The following is a 27,265-nucleotide window of genomic DNA, read 5'->3' as shown; positions in this document are numbered from 1 at the left end:
CTGATATACGATGCTGAATTGCTATCGTTACGATAATCAAAACAAAGAGAGTGTAATTAACCGTGTTTTGAATACCTGTCTCTGCAAAACGTTTGCTAAACACATTTTATTATCATTTAATGTAAGAACTTTGACTCGTTAATGAATATTATTTAATAAAAGTGAATGTTTGTTAGTGACTGTAAACCTCCCTGCCCTGCATGACGTAACACACCTGCATCTCTTTGAAATGAATGAAGATATCCGCACGAGTTTCCAATTTAGATGTCCGATATACAGTGTCATTCCGTTGCACTTTCCCCAGTTGAAAGGTGGAAATTCAGACTCTCAGAGTTGAATGGAACGCTTCGTGAATCATTACAGCAACAATGTGGAGCATCGCGGCTTTCCTCACAAGAGCGAACATTTGTGGACACACACACACACACACACACACACGCGGCACTGGACTCAACGCGCTGATGCAGCGCGTATACAGCAGGCGAGTGTTTCAAACGGCTAGACAGAGCACAGTTAAATGGAACACAATGCAGCGTCTTCAGAACAGAACTTCAACTTAACATTATTAAAAACGCGAAGGTTTTGGTGTCTCCTGTTAAGCCAACCGTGATTTGAAAATAGACAGTTCAGACAGTCACTAAAAAAACTGGTGCGTATATATGTATATATATATATATATATATATATATATATATATATATATATATATATATATATATAGGGTTGGGGAGTAAGGGAATACATGTAACGGGAATATGTATTTAAAATACAAAATAATAAGTAACTGAATTCCACTTCAGTTACAGTTTGCATCATTGGTAATTAGAATACAGTTACATTCAAAAAGTATTTTGATTACTGAAGAGATTACTTTGCATTTTATTGTCATTTGTTTCATTTAATATTTAGTCCTTTCAGATGGAAAACATTTATACATATAAATGATGTGATCCAAAGTGCATTTGAACAGCAGTGAAACACTTTCTCATGATGTGTTACATTCATACGAGCAGACAGAGAAGTAAGTTTGAAGTAAGTGTGGAGCAGAAGAAATATAAATAAACCTTGTGTAAATTGTCAACTTTACGCTAAGCTAAAATGCTATTTCTAGCCATTTTACATGCACATGTTACCAGGCACGATCATATTTTCTTATCAAGAAAATTCACGTTGGATCATAATTTCCTTTTTCTAGTAAGACCTTTGATATTAGGGCAAAAATCATATTCTTGATGATAATGTTTGTATTGTTTTCCCGTAAAAATATCTAAAAATCCTTAAAACAAGATCAGTTTGATTGATCTTGTTTTAGAAACCACACTGCATAAGATATTTAGGTTTTTCAGAGAATGTATTTTTAATATGTGTATTTTGTCTTACTGTACTGGCAGAGTTTTTATAGTCAAAACAAGTGAAAAAAAAATCTACCAGTGCTGAAGAAGTAATCCAAAGTATATAATACAAGAATACGTTACTGACCTTGAGTAATCTAACAGAATACGTTGCAAGTTACATTTTACAGCATGTATTCTGTAATCTGTAGTGGAATACATTTCAAAAGTAACCTTCCCAACCCTGTATGTATATATAGAAATTGAGAAATTTTGGCATTGATTTTGAAAATAGGACTGATCATGCGAAAAAGATTTCAGCCACAACTGCCAGAAGAATTGTTCAGGATACAAGGAAAAACCCACAGGTAACCTCAGGAAAAATACAGGCTGCTCTGGAAAAAGACGGTGTGGTTGTTTCAAGGAGCACAATACGACAATACTTGAACAAAAATGAGCTGCATGGTCGAGTTGCCAGAAAGAATCCAATGCCACAAAAAAGCCTGGTTACAGTATACCCGACAACACCTTGACATGCCTCACAGCTTCTGGCACACTGTAATTTGGAGTGAAGAGACCAAAATAGAGCTTTATGGTCACAACCATAAGCGCTATGTTTGGAGAGGGGTCAACAAGTATTGTGCTCCTTGAAACAACCACACCGTCTTTTTCCAGAGCAGCCTGTATTTCTTCTGAGGTTACCTGTGGGTTTTAACTAGTATCCGAACAATTCTTCTGGCAGTTGTGGCTGAAATCTTTCTTGGTCTACCTGACCTTGGCTTGTTATCAAGAGATCCCCGAATTTTCCACTTCTTAATAAGTGATTGAACAGTATTGACTGGCATTTTCAAGGCTTTGGATATCTTTTCATATCCTTTTCCATCGTTATAAAGTTCCATTACCTTGTTACACAGGTCTTTTGACAGTTCTTTTCTGCTCCCCATGGCTCAGTATCTAGCCTGCTCAGTGCATCCACATGAGAGCTAACAAACTCAATGACTATTTATAAACAGACACTAATTGCAATTTTAAAAGCCACAGGTGTGGGAAATTAACCTTTAATTGCCATTTAAACCTGTGTGTGTCACCTTGTGTGTCTGTAACAAGGCCAAACATTCAAGGGTATGTAAACTTTTGATCAGGGCCATTTGGGTGATTTCTGTTATCATTATGATTTAAAAAGGAGCCAAACAACTATGTGATAATAAATAGCTTCATATGATCACTATCCTTAAATAAAAGAAATTTTTTGCATGATCAGTCATATTTTCAAAGTCAATGCCAAAATTTCACAATTTCTGCCAGGGTATGCAAACTTTTGCAAACTGTATATATTGAAAGGCAATATATTGTTTCTTTCCATATTACTGAATATAAACCTATCATTGGCCTGCAGTCCACATCAATCCATTTTGCAATTTAATTCGTCAATCTGTTCGAGATAGATTTATTATAAGAGCTTTTCTAAGAACGCGTCAATGTATAGGCCTACATGAGAAAGAAGGATGCTTTTGGAGGTTCTCACTTTGGTTGCGTAATAAACAGCATTTTTAGGTCGCTGGGACAAATGAATCTTAGTTTGAAACTGAGAAAAACAAGTCTCGAGATCCCTGCATTCACAATTGTGCTCTGTTTAGCTGTGTTTTAACACAAGAACGTGTCCTCATCTTGTGCTGTCGCTGGTGCCAAGCAAACCTGAGTGTGGTTTGTTGTCTGTACACAAGTGTGTGTTGCCTATACAGCAGGAGTTTCTCTAACTGCCCCCTGCTGAAAAACTCATGAAGATCTATTAGAATAGATCGAAACGTTGCTGATGTTTTTAATCAATAAAAGGGGATAGTATAACAGAGTGCGAATCTACTTCTTCGGTTATAGTATTATGGTCTGGTGACATGATTAATTGTGTTAATTTTGTTGCGTGTTATTTTTTATATAATTCATAATTAATTATATGCATTAATGCATTTAATCAACAGCTTTTATAAATATAAAAATTCACAGCGACAAAAACAGAAAGAAGTACAATACAAAAATATGTACATCACTCAAAAGGCAACAGCTTGTCTTTAAATTCACTCGACGTGCCTTTTAGAGATTCCTTTGAATAACCTGAAACAGGATCCCACACAGTAACTCCTTAAGCCATTTGTGTAACTTCCAGAAATACCTTTCTGTACTTTAAAATAAAATTTAAAAACTATGCAAATTGATAGAAGCGGCATTATGATTGGAAAGGCCAAATAGCCCTGTCTGGCCCACACAATGGCGCCACATCTGTGAGGAAGTCCCAGACGTTACTCCGAAAAAAAAAAGAGAGGTCACTTCTGCACATCAGAGCAGCCCATCACAAAACAATATCAAAAGGACACGGAGGAGGACAGGGCAGCGGTGAAAAAAAAAACAGTTTGGACACAATATAATCAACACTCCCTCACTGTCATCAGTTCAGCCCAGATAAAAGAGAAGGAGAGGGATATGGCTAAACGAACTATCCCATACTCACTCACACATCCTAACAAGATTCATCCCATTATGGGGAAGTACACTGACTTTAGTTTATTCCTTAGACCTCACTGAAAATGAGATGGAGAGAGAGAGAGAGCTCTCCTCTCAAATGAATACTTTTTGTTTTTTAAAGCAAGCGTTTATGTTAAATGAATAATTTCTGGCTTAAATTATACATTTTTTCCTCTGCGGTTCACAACCAAAATTACACAGTCCCATCTATTTTCTCCCTGCTTGAATTGTGTCCTGCATAGCTCTCTCGTAGTGGTATATTTAAGCTCCTCTCCCAGCCTTTCTTTAATTAGCCTGGCCAGTAATTAACTGGGAGATATTGTTTATTTCAATTATAAGGGTCTGAGTACTTTTATAGAATTGTATGGACAGACCTGTATTTTAAGGCTTCAGACAATTAACAGTGGTGAGAGATTACAGCACGAGCGCATTGTTGCGCTGCCACATTTGACATGCAGCCACCATGGGTCAGTTTTATTAAAATACACTCTGTTGCCTGAATCCCGATAGGGCCAAAGAGTCATTGCACATACTTTGCACAATGGCAAATGAAAACTAAACTAGATATTATACACCGATCAGCCACAATATTAAAACCACCTGCCTAATTGTGTAGGTCCCCCTCGTACCACCAAAACAGTGCCAGCCCGTGTTCTTCTCACCAAAACTGCACAGAGCGGTTATCTGAGTTACCGTAGACTTTGTCAGTTCGAACCAGTCTGGCCATTCTCTGTTGACTTCTCTCATCAACAAGGCATTTCAGTCCACAGAACTGCCCCTCACTGAATGTTTTTTGTTTTTGGCACCATTCTGAGTAAATTCTAGAGACTGTTGTGTGTTAGAATCCCAGGAGATCAGCAGTTACAGAAATACTCAAACCAGCCCATCTGGCACCAACAATCTTCCATGCGATTATCTAATCAGCCAATCGTGTGGCAGCAGTGCAGTTTATAAAATCATTCAGATACGGGTCAGGAGCTTCAGTTAATGTTCACATCAACCATCAGAATGGGGAAACATTTTTATCTCATTGATTTGGACTGTGGCATGATTGTTGGTGCCAGATGGGCTGGTTTGAGTATTTCTGTAACTGCTGATCTCCTGGGATTTTCATGCACAACAGTCTCTAGAATTTATTCAGATGGTGCCAAAAACAAAAAACATCTAGTGAGTGGCAGTTCTGTGGATGGAAATGCCTTGTTGATGAGAGAGGTCAACAGAGAGGGCAGTGGTAGCTCAGCGTGGGGCAGTGGTAGCTCAGCGGTTAAGGCTCTGGGTTACTGATCAGAAGGTCGGGGGTTCAAGCCCCAGCACTGCCAAGATGCCACTGTTGGGCCCTTGAGCAAGGCCCTTAACTCTATCTGCTCCAGGGGCGCTGTATCATGGCTGACCCTGCACTCTGACCCCAGCCTAGCTGGGATATGTGAAAAAAATAAGAATTTCACTGTATATGTGCAAATGTATAATGTGTGATAAATAAAGAAAATTATAATTATTATAGAGAATGGCCAGACTGGTTCAAACTGATAAAGTCTACGGTAAGTCAGATAACTGCTCTGTACAACTGTAGTGAGAAGAATAGCATCTCAGAATGCTATTCTGAGATATGGGTAGGTGCTGTTTTGGCAGCACGAAGGGGACCTACACAATATTAGGCAGGTGGTTTTAATGTTGTGGCTGATCAGTGTATGTCTAAAAGTGTGTTTTCGACAATTCTGGAAAAAAAAAAAAAAAAAAAAAACATTCACATTACCTGTCTTAGTTGACCTTGTGAATTCAGAGGACCACATTGTTTTCAGTTAAAAGTACGTTTTTAAAGGAATAGTTCACCCAAAAATTAAATTCTCTCATTATTCACTTACCTTGATGCCATCCCAGATGTGTATGACTGTCTTTCTTCAACAGAACACAAATTAAGATTATTAGGAATATGTTTAAACTCTGTAGGACCTTATTATGTAGTAAACTGGTGCCATCAGGCTGCTGGCTATTTGACGGTCCAAAGGGCATATTTAGGCAGCATAAAAGTAATCCACAACTCCAATCGATCAATCAATGTCTTCTGAAGCAAATCAATAGGTTGGTGTAAGAAACAAATCGATAATTAAAATGTTTTTAACTTTAAATCGTTGCTTCTGCCAAGTGCAATTTCAGTTTGTAATGAACTAACTCTCGCATGACGTTCATTCCTCTGTTGTATACAAAGCACGTGCTTCCGACTTCTCACGTGAACGCGCCATAGCATTTACGTCACTGATGTGTCGACTGCTGGAAGGAAGCAATTTTTGTAAGTTAATAAAGTTTTAATTTTACATGTATTTTTTACACAAACCTATTGATTTGCTTCAGAAGACATTAATTGATCAACTAGAGGTGTGTGAATTACTTTTATGCTGCCTAAATATGCCTTTTGGACCGTCAAATAGCCAGCAGCCTGATGGCACCCGTTTACTTACATTATAAGGACCTACAGAGTTTCAATATCTTCTAAATATCTTAATTTGTGTTCTGCTGAAGAAAGACACTCATACACATCTGGGATGGCATCAAGGTAAGTGAATAATTTGAGAATTTTCATTTTTGGGTGAACAATTCCTTTAAGGCCTGTCTCAGTTCTCAACTGAATATTGAAAACACATAATCCAGCTTGCAATCTGACACAACTGGGAGCCAGTTAGAAACAAATCAGTTCACCGCTGTATCCAGGGATCTTTACCACGTAATCTGATTGGTCATTTTTGACAGCCACATCTAGCAGTTTCCCAGACAAGCTTTCACATTAACAGTTAACTCTTTTCAAAACTGCCATAGTTCTTGCGTAGTAACGATAGTTTAACTTCTGTGTTTGTAGTTACACATAGTAAACCATACAGATGGCTCCTCATTACCATGGTTTAATCACTTCAACTATGGTTTCTAAAAAACTAACTATGGTATTGTGTATGGTATAGAGTAGCCTAAACATTTAGAAATTATAACTACAACTGCCATAATTGTAATAAAAATGATGTACAAAGTAATAATGTTACTATAGTAAAACTATAGTATTTTCTTGGGAGACAGCATTTCTCAGGCCTGCCTTTCAAATTTGATTTATTCTCCTATGTAGATTGATTATTGTTTATATTGATTGAGTACTGTTTTAACGATGATTCATTGTAACAGTATAGTAATCTGTGGCAGTATAGTAAGACTGGGGCATCCCTTCAACACAGCCAAGTCGTTCGGAACACCAAGTTCAGTGTATCCAAACTCGCTCTTCTGTGTATGAATATGTGTGTTAGGGATCATTTTCAGACTGTGTGAGGTTGCGTTTGTGTGTGTGTGAATGGATAAGTACACACTTCTGAGTATTAATATGTGTGTTAGGGAACATTTTCAGACTGTGTGAGGTTGCGTTTGTGTGTGTGAGTGTGTATGGATGAGTACACATAAGCTTCAGCCAAGCCTCCAGCTGACCACATGAAAGGCCAGTAATGGGAGGAGGAATTTTAATGTGGCAATGGGAACAATGGTTTGTACAGGGGGCAAAAAATGACAAGGAAAAGAGCCTTTCCAAGTTAAAAATTATTAATTAATAACATTACCACAGTCTCTGTATGATGTTATACTTCATACTGTAAATAGGAGTTTAACTGCCGTTTACTGGAATAGGGTACATGTCCTTTTTTGCAAATTGGTTCCAGTGGGCTGTCTGTTCAACATCGAACATGTGAATATGAATCAGTCGATTAAATTGCATGTTTGGGAAGTGGGGTGTTCGAAGTCTAAACTCAATGACACTCAAATCTTACAGCAATTTCAAAGAACCTCAGCTGAATGTGGACTTTCCGTTGTACACTGAGAACAATCCCAGCTTAATCTGATGCTGCCTCTGATAGCGGAAATCATGGGTTCCATACATTCTTGAGGCTCAGGACGTTTGTGGTCGGCATTAATACATTCAGCACTGAACAATGTGACACTCAGAAATCAAAGGAAACCCAGTAAAATAAACATACACTTACACGGGGGCCTGGGTAGCTCAGTGGTAGAATACGCTGGCTGCCACCCCTGGAGTTCCCTAGCTCGCTAGTTCAAATCCCAGGGCATGCTGAGTGACTCCAGCCAGGTCTCCTAAGCAACCAAATTGGCCTGGTTGCTAGGGAGGGTTGAGTCACATGGGGTAAACTCCTCGTGGTCGCTATAATGTGGTTTGTTCTCGGTGGGGTGTGTGGTGAGTTGAGCGTGGTTGCCGCGGTGGATGGCGTGAAGCCTCCACACGTGCTATGTCTCTGTGGCAACATGCTCAACAAGCCATGTGATAAGATGCGCAGGCTGATGGTCGCAGACGTGGAGGCAACTGGGATTCGTCCTCCGCCACCCGGACTGAGGCGAATCACTACGCAACCATGAGGACTTAAAAGGCATTCCAAATTGGGAGAAAAAGGGGAAAAATCCCCCCCCTCCCCCAAAAAAAACACTTGCAGTGATCAAGAGGGGAGTGGCACAAGCTCACAAGTTGTTTTCATCTGTCTAACTTGCCTCTCATCTTTAATTCACTGTCTGGGGAATTTATCTCCACAAATACCTCTGAAACAGTTGACCAAAGATGAGACGCCCCCATTTTCGAGGCCTGTGTATAATATAATAGAAGTACAGTGTAGTTATAAGGCTCACTAGTAGGACTGCTCCCTGTAAGCTGCGCATGTGCGGCCACGCTCTTCTGAATTTGCTTCCGTGTAGATGGAAAAAACATCCGCGCAGATGTGGACTTAAGTGTTTGGGAAAACCAAGAGGTGTTCTTGAATCAGAGCTAAAGGCATGCTCTGTGTTTCAACTGAAATTGTAATTTTTTCCAGTATAGAGCAGAAGCTTTGAGTAAAAACTTTTGTGTTGACAAGGTGGAAATGCACATTATTGAGTCGTGAAACAACACATACCCTGGGTCCGAAACCGCGTACTGTCACAGTATGTATTGTATTTGATGAGAAACACACTTCTTGGCCAGTAAAATGGTACGCTCTTTAGATATGCGAGAAGCAGTATGAATAGAAGTTGGACATGCTAACATACAGGAACGTACGCATGGTCCCGTGACCAGACTATATGACATGACAACAACAACCATGAAAAGAATCCACTCAAGTTTGGTTAAATAAGCATCATTTAAGAACAATGAGCAACATTCTTTGTGTATACAGCACTTACTGTTGAAAACAGCCTTCCGCCCTTCGGTTCTCTGCCATTTGTTTTAAATCCAGCATTTGCATGTGACATCTCCTCAGCACCTGATGCATTGTGGGATAGGAAAGTGTTCAACCGATCCACACTTCAGATTCCTGCCGGAAGTAGTAGGTCATCTGGGCATTTCTTGCTTACTGTCTTATAAATACTGTGGATTTGGACATACTACTCCACTGGCATACTGTTTTTGGCATACTACAGTATATAGTAAGAAATTATGGATATTCGGACACAGGGATATACATAACCTCATTTACCGCGTGGCCCGAGCGCTATTGATGAATGCGGAAAGGCTGCGTGCGGTCAGGCTGCGTGCCTGAACGGGTAAATGTGCTTCATGGTCCATGCTCGTCCCCCGTGTGATTAACATAAACATTAACTTATGTCTTATGAGAATGCAAACAGGTGCAACAAATCAGGCATGTGTCAAAATATCGGATCTATTATGACGTTAATATTAATCAAACAACAATATTGAAAAGAAATACACTGACTGCTCTTTATTTGTTTATTATTAGCCTACAAGTATTTTTGTTTACTTACTAATTAGGCTACTTCTTATTATTCTCTATTATTATTTACAATTTACCTGAATAATTAACATGAAGCAGTGTTTACTTAATTGAGAAACACTAAGGCAAAATGCCATTGTTTTATTTATAATATTTATAAAACTTTTAAAATAAAGGAGTGTGTTCAATATCATAATAACATATTATAAATTTTTACTGTGGTATACTCCGTGACCACTTTAAAAGGTACACCTGTACACCTACAGTACTTATTCATGATTTTTGGTGCCAGATGGGCTGGTTTGAGTAATTATATAACTGCTGACAACTGTCTCTAGAGTTTACTCAGAATGGTGCCAAAAACTAAAAAAACATCCAGTGACCGGCAGTTCTGCGGATGGAATTGCCTTGTTGATGAGAGAAGTCAATGGAGAATGGCCAGACTTGTTCGAGCTGACAGAAAGGTAACTCAGATAACCCCTCTGTACAATTGTAATAAGCAGACTAGCATCTCAGAATGCACAACATGTCAAACCTTGAGGTGAATGGGCTACAACAGTAGAAGACCCCGTCGGGTTCCACTTCTATCAGCCAAGAACAGAAAGCTGAGGCTTATAAAGATTCAGATGAGGCTGTATAAAAGTGTATATACAGTATATTATATAATATTCTGCTCAGGTTGCCGAAGGTTCTGCCCAATAGAAATAGGATTGGCCTGTCCTATAGGCAAAATAGGCGGTCGTTTAGGGCCCTGATGTGCTAGGGGAGATCCTGTAAGATACATAATAAGCAAGTAGATCATAAAGTCTGGCATGAAGATGCTTAGCACCCAATAAACACTGGAAGCAGGTGGCATGCCGTGACAACTATAACTATATCTGTTCCCATATGATCAATGATCATACCGATTTAATTCTGATGAGCAGCTCACTCACAGTGTAGAATATATTTAATGCTTTTCTTAGGACAGAAACATACTTTAAGCAAAACACACATTGCAAGTGCACATTTTATTTAATTTTTTATTTAGCTTATTTATGCATTATTTTAATTTTACTTTGCTCTGTATAGCTGTACCCAATTTTCACTGCAATCTTTTGTTTGTTTGCACCAAATCTGTTTTAATTTATAGGCCTATTTACTTTTGTACATAGTTCTGCCCCAATTGTTTGTTTACACTGAGTCTGTTGAACTAAATAAACATTTATGCTCATAGTTGTGTACAGTTTGAATATTTATATTGTTTTCTCTTAAAAAAAGAAACTACTTATCATGTTGCAGTGATTCTATAGAATTTTATATATTATGTACTGTATATTATATTTTACACCAGCGAGGCATATTTTCATAATGTTGGCTAGGGCACCACAAACCCAAAGGCCAGCCCTGGTCACCAGATTTGGTGACACTGATATGCTTCCAAAGAAGGAGCCATCAGCCAATAGGGAAAAGAAACAGTGGAGCAGGTCACATAAAATGTCTCGTTAGCTTCTCTTTAGTCAAAACACAAACACTGAGCTGAGAGAAAACAATGGAGCTTTTGCTAATTTGTGAAAGCAGTATCTGTCCAAAGCTAACTCGTTCAATTAGGCATTAGTGGCAATGGCAGTGCTGTGTTATAATGTAGGTAAGTCATCCACTGGCATGTCTGTGTGTGATTGAGCAGCTGGAGCTCTTCAGATGACACAAACAGTCTAAAGCACCCAAATATGACAAAAGAGAGAGAAAAAGGGAGAGAGAAGCTGGGCAGTGTCTGGGTCTAATTTAGCGGATAGTAATGTGATTACCATTGTTTAGTTTTCACAGCTTCAGCCAGTCCCTATAAGACCATGGGAAATATGTTTGTGTGTGTGAGAGAGTGTGTGTGTGCATGGATGTGTTTTGTATCTATTCATGGCATGCCCTTGGTTTTTGGTCATCTCTATTCTCTTCCTGTTGTCGGATATGTTGTATATATACATTCACACAAGGGATATACATTGGGTGCACATTTACATAAGCAGTGCGTGTTAAAAAGTGTTTACGGATGTGTGCTGTGTTTGGAAAACAGTTAATAATGCAATGAGCAGAGGGTCCAGTTTACATATAAAGCGCATCTTGACAGTGATTGCGACATCTGGAAATAAATAGAGCGGAGGGCATAATAGATTCAGCTAATTCATTTTTAATAGCACAGCGTGGTTTTTGGAAAAAAACTATGGCACCCTCAGTTGATGCCACAGTGGAATAGATTTTGTCCTGGCCCTAACTCAAATTATGAACACGGGTTCATCTGTAAGCCTGTTCAGCTTCGGTGTAATTTAAAGAGATGTACTTTAAATACTGTTTAAAAATGGATATATTTCTGCATACTGTTGTGCACATTGTTACATGAATGTAGCCTTTGAAACGGGAGGTAAATACACTGTAAGTGCCTGAGGCCCTATAAAGACGCTTGAGTAGTTTCTAAAAGTTTAAGTAGATGAGTCTCACTGCTATATTGCTTGGCTGTTTTCTGTCTTTTAAAAGTAATCAGTAATAGTTCAAACCTATTACACATTTCTCATTAACCTTCACAAAACAGAAGATGAAGCATTGCACGTCTTTTCACCCAATTCAGTCTGGGATGGTCTTAGTTACCTGCCGTATTTACAAAACATTCAGATGGCATTGTTCAGTAAAATGGCTTTGTCTCACTGTGACACCCCGATTACAGATTACTCCTCAGCCATAAATACTCGTCTCATCCTTTGCACAACGAGAGGCATTTATAACAGTCAATTTGGGTTAATCATACAATCATTGACCTGTGTTTATGACGGCCCATTAATGGAGGGGGGGTTGACGTAATTGTCAGAGGCTGCGATGCTCTAGATGAGCAGCTGCTTCCTACATGTCTTGCCTGGTTGTAAAAGAGCCAGAGGCGCCCCTGGGGCCCACGCTTAATGGTCCGATCCTCAGCCTGTGTGTTAGGTGCTTCTTCCTGACCCGATAAGTGTTTAATAGATAAAGCCTTATCGTTAGTATTGTTCCTTGCTGTCTGCTTTTATAGAATGGGATGAACCACTGCTGAAAATGATATATATATATATATATATATATATATACCAGCACCAAATTACCATAAAAAAATACATTAAAAAAATTAATATATATTTTGTATTTTATTTATTTAGTTTTTAATGTAAGTTGGTGCTGGTATGATGGTGTAATGTGCTGTATTCAGACTTTAGTTCTGGTTTAGTGGAGCTACTTACTGAATAGAATGGTGCCCCTCCTCACTTTTCTTTAGATTTCATTACAGCCATCATTGACTTGAGGCCATTCTTGATGATGCCATGGAATGATGCTACACAAATCTGTGGCACAATGAGATCAAGTGGGGTTAATCAACTCTCCCTGTCTCTCTGCTTTCTTTCCAAAGGCATAATAAAGGTAGGCCTTTGGAACCCATTGCCCATCCATTGCCTAACAGATGCTCCAGAGGCAACGGTCGCTGATATGTTGCTGGATGTTTACCACATGGTCACGCTCCGCATCCAACTACAGAGGTAAGAGCACAACCCCATGGGATCCAACACTCCTAAATATATATATATATATATATATATATATATATATATATATATATATATATATATATATATATATATATATATATATATATTCTTTTTTTTTTTTTTTTCTCAGAAGTACTTTGTTTCAGGCTCAGCAGAGAAACCTCTTCTTATCAAAAACCATTTCTCACTGGGTTTATTAACTCTGTATAATCATATTAGGTTCTTCAATTCAGTATGTTGGTTTCTTGGTTCTTTAAAGCACTAGTCCATGGATGGTTTTCTGAAGAATTATTGAATAAAAAGTTATCTGTGGAACTTAAAAAGGTTCTCCAATAGTAAAACATTTTTTTTTTCTAAAATAAATAAATAAAATAAAATATTGGTTGACTAAATTATATACAGTATATATTTCCTACACTGTAAGGAAGTATTCAGATAATTAAGGAATTCTTTTGCCTATCAGTGATAGGTTATAAATGATAGACAGCCTCTAAATTTGTGAAATTTAAAGGACTGTTAAGGAAGGCTTGTGGATATGTAAAAAAAGCAGCAAACAGGCCAGGCTAAACTTTTATCAGAACTGCTCAATGAGCCCTTTCATGCCCACTGATTGCAGTTTACCCCTGAATGCTGGAGAGATAAACATAGGCTCCAGATGAGAGGATTGATATAGTCATTGTGTAGTCATGTACCATCCAGGTTTGTTTTCTTGGGTTTCCATGGTGATGGTACTGTTGACCTGGCACCATGCCAGCTGCAGTGTTTATTGATTAGGAACTGAAGATGATTACTGTTGAGCTATGGGGGACAAGTAATGATGATTTTATGGAAACAGCTTTGCCAAGCTGGAGGACCTCCCATCAGAGCAATGGAACCACGCAACAGTGCGCAACGCCCTCAAAGAACTGCTGAAAGAGATGAACCAGAGCACCCTGGCAAAAGAATGTCCACTCTCTCAGGTACAGTCGCTACCCACTTACAGTCAGATTTTCTGCTATCAAACATACTTAGATTTGGCCAATTAAATAGTTTTGTAAAAAAAAATATACAGTTGTACCACTGGTAAAACTATGTGCTAAAGCTAACAACATGTCCTTGCAGATGTTCTAATCAATGCAGTCAGTTCATGCTTAATGTAGCCTAAATCTTCTTGGCTGTGTTTCATTCTCCAATTCAAAATTTCCTCCAAAATTCCATGCATTCATGGGCCATTTCTAAAACCCAGAAATTACTTTAACATGAGAGAGTGTGAGACATAGATTATGTGTTTGTGTGTCTAGGTGGGTGTATATCCATGATCCTCGTTGAGCTCATTTCCAAGCAAACAAGCAATCTTTGAGATTTATGTATCTGTGCATGCTGTGTTTAAGTGGAACTCTGTGTGGTTGTTGATTCTCATATCAATTGTTTGCATATGTGTGTGGCTCTTCATTTCTACTTGTGTCACTGTGGCTCAGAGCTTGTTGTGGTGTTCACTATCTGCCTTTCCTGGGTGGCTTTCTGCAGTAATGTGTTTTATAGGCCATTTATCATCGCAATTTTATGTTTTATGAATTTGACCATGTGTGTTAATTTCTGTTATCCCACCTCTGTAGTTATCCTTATTTTACCCTTTTTTTCCGACCTCTCTCGTTTCTTTTGCTTTTTCCAGAGTATGATCTCCTCTATTGTGAATAGTTCCTACTATGCTAATGTTTCAACTGCCAAGTGCCAAGAGTTTGGTCGCTGGTACAAGAAGTACAAAAAGATTAAAGGTAAGCCTTGTGCTGATGCTCACCAACACTGCATTGCTTCTAATATGATTTTCACTCTGACCAACCAAAATCTACCATATAAGTTTTTTCCTCTTCTGTTAATTGGTGTCATCCTGAATTGAGTGAGAAAAGCTAAAGAGCTAACCTGACACCCGCACTGTAGTCTGGCCAGGAAATCATCTGTTTTTCTGAGATGACACCTTTCTGGCATATGGTGAGGTGTTCAGAGTCATGAAGGTTAAAAGTCCTATGCTCCTTGCTGCGTTATATTGTGCATTATCTCTTAAGGACTCCTCTTACACAGGATGGGGAAACCCAAGCCACCTCGTGGCCTAATAGATACCAGCACTCCTTCCCCCAGAATGCTGCAGGGGGTCTCCCAGCATCAGGTCTAACAGAGGGTTGTCCCACAGCTACATTGTTTAAGCCTCTTAGCATCCAAATGTCTGCGAAAATTTTCCTCCTCTCCATGTCCCTGCAAAAAGTAAAATAATTATACAGCAGGACAAAAAGTGGGGGCCAGACCCCAAATGCAGCGAGAGAGAGAGCCGAAAGAGAATAAAGAGATCCTCGGCATGCTGACAGAATAAGTGGTGTTGAGTTACACCGAGCCCCCTCCATTAGTTCTGCTCCTTGCCTCCCAGAGCTAAACACTCAGCCCGCGTTGCCAGATGTGTATGCCACTGCCGAGAGACCCCATTGGATGATTCATATATCATCGTGAAAGTTGTGAAACCTTTCTATTACTGAAAGAATGGTGTTGTTTTAACCCCCAGTGTCAGTGTTTGCATGACTAGGTTAGTAAGTAATTGTATTTGTCACTTACCATGATTCTCAATGTTATGTCGTCCTTTTTCAGGGGATTATTTGTGGCAAGGCCGAGAAAGTTCTGAAATCAAGGGTGAGTATCTACAGTATGCTTTGATGTTTCTTTTGGTGTAGGGCTGTCTTTGAAATGTCTCTCTCACTCCCTGAGGGTAGGCAACTTATCTACCCTATCTAGAAGACTATAGAGTCTATTCTAGTGCCTCATATGCTACTCTTTTTCTCCATCCCTTCACAGTTGAAAGGGACAGTCTCGCTGACTTCTGTATATCAGCACAGCGTCCACCCCCTCACCTGGCTGGACTTGTACAACTTGGTCCATTAAACAGTGCCGGCTCTCTGTTAAAAGGCAGTTCTGGAGAACCTCAAAATTCAGCCCAGTCTCAGCCTCCAGCCCAAGGGCAGCCACAAACCCCATCATCTCACGGACAGCTCCATCACAGTCCACCACTACGAGCACAGGTGCCTCCTCCACCTCCGCCTGCTGCCCTGCAGCCTCTTCTGGCACCAGGGGGACTTCTCTCACCCCAACTCAGCCCACAGCTGGTGAGACAGCAGTTAGCCATGGCTCATCTTATCAACCAGCAGCTGGCCGTAAGCCGACTCCTGCATCAGCACCCGCAGGCTCTTAACCAGCAGTTTCTCAATCACCCACCCATCCCTCGGCCTAGTAAGTCCGGTGGCCCTGGAGAGCCTGGATCCAACCCCTCAGCAGCAGAAGTATCCTCTGAAATCTACCAGCAGGTGCGAGATGAGCTGAAAAGGGCCAGTGTCTCACAGGCAGTGTTCGCCCGAGTTGCCTTCAACCGTACACAGGTACAGTGACACAGACTGCATGATAATTAAATGGAACAAATGTTTACAGAATGGCCAAGATTCAAACAGAAACCTCTTCAGAATGTATTCCAAGAGGAAGGAGCCTTTAAGACACTGGGCCATATACTTACTGATGTCATACAGAAGAATAGAGCTTCTTGAAAACATCCAACATACTAGTCACTACCTCAGTTTACCCAACCCCATACGTCCAGACCAAGTCAAGGTTCATATAAATAAAGGACTAGACAAGTTAATTTTGCACTGAACCAAATGCAGGGGCGTAATCAAGGTGTCAGAGCAGAGAGTTCTATTGGAAGTTTAAGGTCTGTGGGCTTCTGCTTTGAGCATGCCAGCATGACTGCTCTAGTCTACAAGCTGGATCCAGAGGTTGGATCCTCTCTCATACACCCTCTCAGCAGCAAATGCACCTGGTGAATTGAGTCACTGCAGGCCTAAATTATGCCCAATTACAGTCAACATAGTTCTCATCTTAAGAGTGGGTGGAGGCTTAAATGGCGCAGGTGAAGAACGACTGACATTAGTTGTGTAACTGCATGGATGTGTTCCAAAAATGGGCCTTCCTCATAGTAATGGCTCTGCGTGTTTATGTGTGAACACCAGGGCCTGTTGTCAGAGATCTTGCGGAAAGAGGAGGACCCACGCTCAGCCTCTCAGTCCTTGCTGGTGAACCTCAAAGCTATGCAAAACTTTCTCAACTTACCTGAGAGCGAGAGGGACCGAATTTACCAGGAAGAGCGAGAACGCAGCATGAACCCTCCTGTGAGTCTGCCCCCAAGCACAAACCCCAGCCCTGGTGGCCCCCGCCTCTCTCAGGTACCCTACTTTCCCACAAATCACCAGGTTCAGCCCATCATAATTCCTTCTTCCCTTGCAGCGCCGCTGTGTTTGTATGTTTGTATGGCTGGGTGTAGAAATACCTGAAAGCTTGTGTTGTGTCTATTTCTGAATTGTCTGTATGCATGTTAGATTGCTTTGGTTTCTGTCTGGATTAATGTGATCTGTTTACTTGTCTTGTTGTCTTACACATCGTTGTCTTTGCAATCTATATCAGGCTATTGCAGAGCTAGATTAAAAAAAATGCAAGATCTGGGTTTAGTAATGAAATAGAACCAATGTCATATGTTTAGTTCCTTTGAAACTTTGACAGCTTTAGTTAAAATATCTGGCACAGATTGTTATGCTAGCATGCTAGTATTATGTAATAAACGTAGCATATTTTGTCAAAATTTTTCATAAAATGTTAATTCTTGATAGACGTTTTGACAAAAACACTGTGGATATTTTTACTGAAACTACAGTGAATGGTCAATGACCATTTATTTGCTAACCTCACATTATACCACCCAATGCAGAAAGTGTGGGAGCGCAGCATTGATGAACAATTAACCCCTGACGCGTGGGCATCTATTTGGAAGAACAAGACAAAAATCACAAACTCGGTAAGGATTACAGCCACACTCTCTGCTTTCCTTTTAGAATTTACCTGATTCCGAGACCTCTGAGATCTGTTCTACATGTAGCAATCATTTTGCAAATAAATGCTATTGGCGAAGGTCATATTTATTTATTTATATTATTGTTAAAGATTTATAACCATATAAGAATGTTTGTAAGAGATTACTGGATTATACCCATTAAAAGTTGGGTCCACAAGCTATTGTCCTTAATCCTCTAAAGTGCGACAAAAGTAGGATAGCACTGCTCTGCTCCTGTCAAGGCACGTTTATATTAAATGACCTGGAACTTGGTGTGTGGACTTTCTAGAATGCTTGTTTGAGCCATATGAATGGACGTGCTTTCCACCCAAGACCATTGTTAATGAAAACATGCAGATAATAAAATCCTTCTGATACGAGAACAAAGTTCTCATTCTTCAGTTTAGGGGAATGTGGTTTTGTATTATCATTACTATTATGTCTGTATATGTTTATCTTATGATCGTTTTTACTGGGGAATGTGAGATTACTTGCCTGTGCCTGCAGGACAACTTCAAACACTGCATAAGAAAACATCACACTCTAAAATCAATACACCATACTTCAAACATGTACTACAAAGCATTTAGAGGAAGCCATAATGACTTAAATGCTAAAATCTCAAAACATTGCAGGTACAAGGAGGGATCTGAAATATAATGGATGTACCTCAGATTGTGCTATCTCTGGCAATTATGAATATTTATCTCATAAAAATGTATTTTCTGTTTCCTTAACTTCACGTTTGACTGCTGGACCCTCATAGTCCAAGGCTTCTGGTCCTAACCCTGACCTTCCCCTGAAACTGGAGCCACTGGTTAACATCACCTCAGGCATCTATGACGAAATCCAGCAGGAGATGAAACGGGCAAAAGTATCTCAGGCACTGTTTGCCAAGGTTGCAGCCAACAAGAGCCAAGTAAGAGCTGATACTGTTAACTCTATTAAGATTTTCTCTTTATAGGGCTCATCAACCTAACACTTTTCCACCCTTTCATATAACATAATGCTAAAGCTAAACTTTGCACTGAAGAGAATCCATAAGTTCCTGCAAGAACTTTAAAGATTGCCGATGGTTCCACCAGTGACCAATGAAATGTAAAATGTTTTTGCGGCACTTGAAATTTTGAAGTTTCGCAATAGAATATTTGAGGCACCTGTATTTATTTTTTATTTTTTATTTTTTTACTGTAATATGTTTTATTCAGGAAATGCTAAGATTATGCTTAGTGTATATTTCCTTCCTCAGTCAGTGTAGGGGAAGAAATGGTGTCTGTCTATGCAGGTGTCTATATCTGATCCTGCTGCGTCTCTGCAGCTGATAAACAACAACAACAACAGTAGATATCCCGATAAATGCCTTTCATTTATTCATCTATGGCTAACCATCCTCGATGCTGCCAAAGGATCTCTCTCTCTCTTTCTCTCTGTCTTTATCAATCTCTCTTTCCCATTCCATGAGTCTTGGCTTAAGCTGTGATACAGATATGCATCGGTACTGCTAAATTTGTCCAATGTATTTTCAGTGCCACTGAGATGTGATAACTGTCCACATACCTTATATTGACACTTGTTCCCAAACAGCTATATACTGTATAAAAAACTCAAAAGATAATGAGTAAGATATATAAAGGGCTACGTTATGGCAGAGCTATAGTCAATGTTTTTGAGGCTTTGAAAAACAAGTATACAGTCATAGTGACAATTATGAAGAACACATCACACTGGAGGAATCTTCAGAACTTCTTAGTCTTTGATATGTTCCGCTTAGGCTTTCTTGACTGCATGTACAGTATTTAAGATTGCATGAATTCCACAAGTTTAATCCATTTTATCCCAGCATGATTTGAAAATGTTCCAAAGAGAATTTTGTGTGCTTTAATGGAAGCAAACAAATCTTCTGTACAAAGAAGTTAATATGATAAATGTCAAATTTTCATAGTGAACTAGAAATAGTGCAGAATCATAAATACCGTTTCCTCATTTTCCTCATAACTTTGTTTTGTTTTGTTTACCATTTATCGAAATTCTAAAACATTGTTTATAATGTTTAAATGGAAAAAAAATGTGGTTTGAGACTGTCAATGTGGTCTAGTCTCAGACTATATTTATATTTATATATTTGAAAGAAATTACATTTAAAATTGCATTTTCATTACTGGTAAAAAAGAAATATATGGATGGTATATTTTTTCAGTTCACCCACCAGGTGAATGACAGGAATGGCAAAAAGTTCATTTTGGACCAAAAGGTTGGACGCATTGTCCTAGCACAAAGGACAACAGCGATCCATTTCTTTATTGTAAGCTGGAAAAGCATGGCATTCATTTCTGAGTGTTGATTAAGAAATTTTTGGAAAAGCTATTGGCCAGTTTGTTCTCTTCTTTCTCATTTTATACCAAAAAGAGATCACTGATTTAGTCAGATATGATCCCGCTTGCAGCTGCACCTAATTATTACCATTTAATAGCCTGAGAGAGACTTGGTCTCTGCTGCTTGGTTTACAGAGGAACTCTGCATTATTAGGGCATGACTTTGCAGGTGTGACAACCTCATATAGAGGTAAGTGTTAGGGGCAGTGTCTTTGCATGTTTGCGTGTATGAGATATGTCAGCAAAGTGGTGCTCTGTTGGTGTTTGTATTTATGTATGGTGCAACCGTTCCTGTTCGACCCACTCCAAACGGGATTCGAACCGGCATCTCCGGCGTGGGAGGCGGGCGCACTAATGAGGAGGCTAAAGGCTACAGCCCCTAGCATCAGTCGCTAGTGCGCCTCTTGAGGTCAGGAGAGTGAGGTTTTACACACTGCACAGCTACCTACCAGCTCGCTACCGTTACACTCACCCCCTAAGCCTCACTCCCATCCGGGTCACGGCACCAATGCAACCGGTCCTGCTCGACCCGCTCTGAACGGGATTTGAACCAGCGTGGAAGGCGGGCACGCTAACGAGGAGGCTAAAGGCTACAGCCCCTAGCGTCAGTCGCTAGTGCACCTCTTAAGGCCAGGGGAATGAGGTTTTACACACTGCACAGCTACCTACCAGCTCGCTACCGTTACAATAGCATGAATGTGTGTGTAACAGATGTGGTTAGGACTCACAGGTCTGGGGTCGGGTGGGGGGGTAACAGCTGAACGCGCCCATCTGCTGCAGCGGGCCAGGAGGAGCCGAGGGAGAAGGAGAGGAAGAGGGAGAGAGAGATGCTCAGGTCATTAACAATGTGTGCTGGAAGAGGTTGGCTGCACACAACAGCTGGTGTCAAAGACTGGCCCAATCTAGCAGAGATAATCAAATCTTTCTAAACTCACCATTTCACTCTCTTTTTAACACAGTCTCTTCTCTACCTCTCTCAGTTCTCTCAATGCACTTGTGATGCTTTGTTGTGGTAATTGTGTACTGTAAAGTAAAAAGATGGTTTGGAACATCGAAGTAAACTATTGCGGGGTAAACTTCTATAGCAGTGAATGGGAGACCACAGCAAATGTTCTGTCTAGAATTAACAGTCTTTTTTATTTTTTTAGGGATGGCTGTGTGAGTTGCTCCGCTGGAAAGAGAGTCCCAGCCCAGAGAATAGGACTCTCTGGGAAAACCTTTGTACTATCCGGAGGTTTCTGAGCCTACCACAGGGTGACAGGGACCTGGTGTATGAGGAAGAGTCTCGCCATCACCACAGCGAACGCCTGCACACTGTACTACACTTGCCCTCTGACCCTCATGTAAGTTTTTGCCAAAAATTCAATTGAACACTTCAAATATGAAGAGCAAAAAAGAAAATGATTTAATGTTTAAGAATTTTGCATGAAAAGGTTCATATTATGAGAAATTGAAGAAACTGGACTGGACCCAACAGCAAACCTGCAGCTTGGGAGTACGCGGTGCTGCAAAGTGCTCTTGCTCATTTCAAATGCAAAGCGGGTATTTACATAAAAGTCTTAAAAGTGCACTTGGTATTTTTGTTTTATGCTGGGCTAGTCAATATGGCAGTTGTCTTGGACTTGTACTAACACCTAGGGGAATGGATGCAGCATTATTCAAACGCAATATTTTTCAGTTACTGATGCCATTGTAACAATTCAATATTCACAACCATGATTAAATGAATCCATGAGTTAAAATGGCCAATTACAGAGTAGGTACAAAGATTAAGTGAGTATTATTAGGCTGTTCATGTGATCCTAACATGGCAGCCCCCATGAGGAGACCCCCTCCATGTACAATAAAACTGCTTTTTTACGGATTACTTTATACTGGTTACTGATATGACTGGAGTCTTAATTTCATGTGAGTGGTCATAATTGTATACATATGTTTCAAAATTACTATTTGTAATTTTTAAATGAGAAAACATAAAATTCTGAGTACACCTTTAAAGGAATGTTCCACATTCAGTACAAGTGAAGCTCAATTAACAGAATTTATGGTATAATTTTATCATTGTATGTTAAATTGTACTTTTAATGTTAATAATTGACTAGTTCTTCCTTTATTTAAAAAAGCAAAAATTGTGGTTGTAGTACAGAACTTGGAATTGAATGGGGCCAGTCCATAAACACTACAAAACACTTTTGAAACTATGTGTATTTTAGTATTTATTAAACACATTCAGTGTCTAAATAATTCTTTGTGGTAATCAAAAGAATTACAACAAAGACCTTTATACTAAAAGTTTATGGAAAATGATTTTTTTCTTATACACAAATGTTTTAAGCACAATTCTCTTTGCATAACATGGCTGCATGTTCATTGTGTGAATGTGCACTTCTTTCTGGTTTTAGTTTTAATGTCAGCATCATTTATGCAGCATTCCTGCCAACATCTAATAATCCAGCACACCCCAACCAATCACACACACACATGCGCGCGCACACAAAGAACTGCAAATAACACACTACTGATTAAATGGACTTTCCCCTATGCCAGCCAGGGTCATTACAGTATGGACTGTGGCCACACACACACACATACACACACAAATACTTATATGTAAATATATGCGCACACAAGACACATACACATAAATCTAGGAACACTTGGATCAATGTGTTCCACCTTCTTTTCTGTTTTTAACCTACAGTTCTTTATCACCCTTCCAGCAAAGCATTGTGGTTTAATTCACTCTTAATGATTGCTGTTTATTAACATTTATTAACTTTAGTTAAGCACTCGTATTAAGATTAAGTACTAACAAATGGAGACAGAGTGACTCTATGTTACTGTCTTAGACCATTTATTTTTCTCTCTCGCTTTCTTTTATGTCAGTGGAATAAACAGACTGTTGGCAGCATGTGTGTGTGTGTAAATACTCTCATTTATGTGTTTGGGGCACAGAAGGAAATGCCCCATTAGGACACACCCTGACAGAGTGCCACCACAGCCCTGATATTAATAATTACGGGAAAAGACTGAACACACACACACATGCACACACATACTGTATATGCAAATACAAACACATACACATGAAATGACTCATGGGATTTAACTACAGTAGGTCTCTTTGGTAACTCCACAGTGGTTTTGGCCATGAACTCTTGCACATCATTGATCATAAAGACATATGTTTTGGATGCTAAAGCAGCATTTGACATTTATATTGTATTTGTAATCACATTATTATTTATTTTTAGGACTTTTGCAGCTTGTATTGCCAGTGAAAGTACATGTAATGACATTTTTAAACCTGCATCTCCTGCATGAGCTCCAAGGCTCAATGTGTCTGGAGCACATGCACAAACCACTAAGCCATAGCTCCAACAATAGCCATACTTTTTTACATATATCAGGACATTCCTGACACAGAGCTCAGACAAGATAGGCAAAGGAGGCTAAAAATAGGCACGCACACACACACACACACACAAAATACTCAAGGTACTCTTTTCAGTAGTTGTAACTCCTGATCTGAGAACACATAAATCTTAACAAATTGCACTTTGTCAAATGTATCACCCATCTTTGTGTATGGGGCATTCTTTTGAAAAAATAAAATGAAGGAATTGCAGGACTTGATGGGATAGAAAGGGTTGCCTATGTGTAGGTTTCCCAATTGTGTGTTGTGTCATCACATGAAAATACTATAAATTAGAATGTATGTGGGTATGTATCCTCATTACTGTTTTTTTTATTTTATTTTATTTTTTTTAATGTAGTAATGAGTTACCCTCCTCAGATCAAAATACCCAGAATATACCTCCTCGGCTCCAGCCTGCCTTCCACCACAGTCTGCAAAAGCTGCTTGTATAAACATGGACACATTAATTAATGAACACACAGCACATAGTTTATTTAGCAGATATCAAATGAATGTGACTGACAGTCTCCGTAGATATATTTACTTCATTTTTACATGATCATCAAATATAAGTCAAACATCCAGCACATAATCACATCCTCCCCCATTTCAGTCATGAAATCCTGTAACATTCACATGTCAAACCAAATAAAGTGCATGATTGATATGCTCATTAGACAAAGAATGGCATCTTCATGGATACACATAGGACAGACAAATCACCACAAATCATCTTAATGGTTTCTCCTATTCTCCTATTGACCTGTTTCATGTGACGTCACGGTATCACCACTCTGCCATATTGTGAGCAATATTCCATATACCTTTATTGTGCTGCTCTGTGAGATGCAATAAAAACCTTCTTCAAGAGTTAAAAGCAGCTCCTACATTCATACAGGCAGGGTAATCACAAAGGTTTTTAATAATGTGACTAATTCAGACCAGAAAACAACACAAAAACATTTGTGATTTCTGAATGAGAGATGTTTACGGTGATGTGCCAGTGGGCGTGTGTACTCGCACGGTCACACATCAGACTCGCCGGCGTACGGAGATGAATAGTGGATAAAATATTTTAAATGTCAGTGAAAGTTCAATTTGCCAATATCTGTGCTGTCTTCAGACCTGTATGAACTTTTCCTGGGACTTGGCATGGATCAAAAGCAATTTTTTATGTTTTTCTTGATATCGTATTTTGGGTATTTTGGGTGTGACCGCTGATGGTCACAAACATGGTGGCTGCAGGCAAAAGTGACGTCACTGAAACAGGTCAATACAGCAATGAGATAATGAAAAAAATAAAATACAATAGAGCCCATGTAGATTATTTGCATACTATACTGTAGGTCCCAAATTTTTCATAAGAGAAAGACCCTAGTAACATTGCATGTGTTTCCTGACAGTTTCAGAAGAGATCTCAACAATGTCACAAATTTTGCTCAGATTTGCAATCAGTAGTTAAAGATTTCATAAACTCAAACATTTTTCATCAAATCCTCAGCTCTATTCTCTTACTATATGTTAAAGGAATAGTTCACCCAAAAATGAAAATGTGCTGATAATTTACTCACCCTCAGGCCATTCAAGATGTATCTGAGTTTCTTTCTTCATCAAAACAGAATTTAAGGCTTTTAGGATTTCATTTCAGGCCTCCTCCTTTAAACAATGTAAGTGAATGTACTCAATTTTTTGACGGTCCAAAATGCATATTTAGGGTGCACCAAAATAATCCACATGACTCTAGTCAACAAATAAAGTTCTTCTGAACGCAAACGATTGATTCTTTTGAGAAACAAAACAATACTTATATACTTTTTAACTACAAATGTTCGCTCCGTACATCTCTGTGACGTGTGTTCATGAGAGGGATGACGTAAGCTCATTGGTAAGGTCACGGTCACGTAGAGTCAGGAAGCGCGTCATTGTTGACAATCGAAACTTGCACAGACCAAGCGCCGTTCACAAACCAAAACAGTCCAAAACAATTTCAAAACAATATAAAATAAAATAAAAAATCATTTCCAAATAATAATAAAAAAAAAACAAAAAAAACAATGTAAACAATGACGCGCTTCCTGACTCCTCCTCCACATGACGCGTGACCTTACCAACGAGCTTATGTCATCCCTCTCATGAGGGCACGTCACAGAGATGTACGGAGCGAACATTTGTAGTTAAAAAGTATACAAGTATTGTTTTGCTTCTCAAAATAATCAATCGTTTGCATTCAGAAGAACTTTATTTGTCGACTGGAGTCGCGTGGATTATTTTGATACACCCTAAATATGCATTTTGGACTGTCAAAAAATGGGGTACATTCACTTGCATTGTTTAGAGGAGGAGGCCTGAAATGAAATCCTAAAAGTCTTAAATTCTGTTTTGTTGAAGAAAGAAACTCAGATACATCTTGGATGGCCTGAGGGTGAGTAAATTATCAGCACATTTTCATTTTTGGGTGAACTATTCCTTTAATGACTGTCTTTTTTTTTTTCGAGTATAATTTCTTCTAGGAATTTTAGGAGAAAAATCTGAGACATCATTGATACTTAAATGAAACATAGCTAAGAACTTCATTATGTCTCCTGAGCTGTGAAAGAGCAAATATTGAGCAATAAGCCTTTACTCTGGGTAGCACCAACATGAACTACACCACCACCAATGTGGGAGTGCTGTCATTGTTTTTGCATGTATGTTTGTTTATGTCCTGTGCATGGTATTGTAGCGTAACCGTTTCATGCACTCCAGGACAGGTCAGAAGTCATCATGTAAGTGAGCTCTGTGTGAGCCCCTGGGTGCAAGTCGCCTCAACTGAGGGACACACAAACACACTCTGGATGACTAACCTGGTCCCATGTCGTCTCCATGTTGCTTCTGCAGTGTGCTCATGCGCTTGGTCATAAGTGCCTCCCTCTGCTCATTTGACAGGACATTGCTTATGAATAATTTCTCCTTTGTTTTTGCTAAATTGGTTGCTGCAATGTGCACTGAAGTGCCCCCTAGACCCTGCCATGTGGATTGGGACCCCAACTGAGTGCTTGGGTAGGAAGAGAGCACTCAGCGTGGCAAATATTTAACTGACATCACTGGCTCACTAATATATGGCTATCAGTGCCTTGTTAGGAGTCCAATTCTCAAGTTTTAATACCAAATTACCAAACTGCTTGTTTCGTTTAGTCTTATTTTTTAATATACTATTTTATTTTAAGGTATTTTAGTGCCTTAATGTAGTGCCTAGGGTGAGTGTGCATTGCGTGCTATGTTGATAAATAAGGTTTAGTCATATTAGGTTGTACTTAGTTTCTCTGTTATTTTTATGGACTGACTAAACTCTAAACATTCTTAAATGAACATCAGGACACACTCACACACATACTGACTCACCCATTCCCGAGGTATTGCATTGTGGCAAAAATTATGATGCACATGATAATTGGGGAAGGTGAAGTCATGCACAAG

General features: G+C 39.3%; 1 protein-coding gene across 1 annotated transcript in view; it reads left to right on the top strand.

The window, feature by feature from the left end:
• satb2 (SATB homeobox 2) overlaps positions 1-27,265 on the top strand; it is a 62,955-nt gene that overhangs the window by 22,562 nt on the left and 13,128 nt on the right. Inside the window, exons 4-12 of the mRNA XM_051709920.1 lie at positions 12,990-13,116; positions 13,961-14,084; positions 14,777-14,879; positions 15,739-15,780; positions 15,943-16,520; positions 17,145-17,357; positions 17,897-17,983; positions 18,786-18,938; positions 21,540-21,734. Of these exons, the coding sequence (XP_051565880.1) occupies positions 12,990-13,116; positions 13,961-14,084; positions 14,777-14,879; positions 15,739-15,780; positions 15,943-16,520; positions 17,145-17,357; positions 17,897-17,983; positions 18,786-18,938; positions 21,540-21,734 (1,622 nt within the window). The remainder of the gene's footprint in view (positions 1-12,989; positions 13,117-13,960; positions 14,085-14,776; positions 14,880-15,738; positions 15,781-15,942; positions 16,521-17,144; positions 17,358-17,896; positions 17,984-18,785; positions 18,939-21,539; positions 21,735-27,265) is intronic.

This window comes from Myxocyprinus asiaticus, chromosome 11, assembly GCF_019703515.2.
Source record: "Myxocyprinus asiaticus isolate MX2 ecotype Aquarium Trade chromosome 11, UBuf_Myxa_2, whole genome shotgun sequence".
NCBI lineage: Eukaryota > Metazoa > Chordata > Actinopteri > Cypriniformes > Catostomidae > Myxocyprinus > Myxocyprinus asiaticus.
Note: the sequence above shows the minus strand (reverse complement) of the source record. Positions and strands in the feature narration are given on the sequence as shown.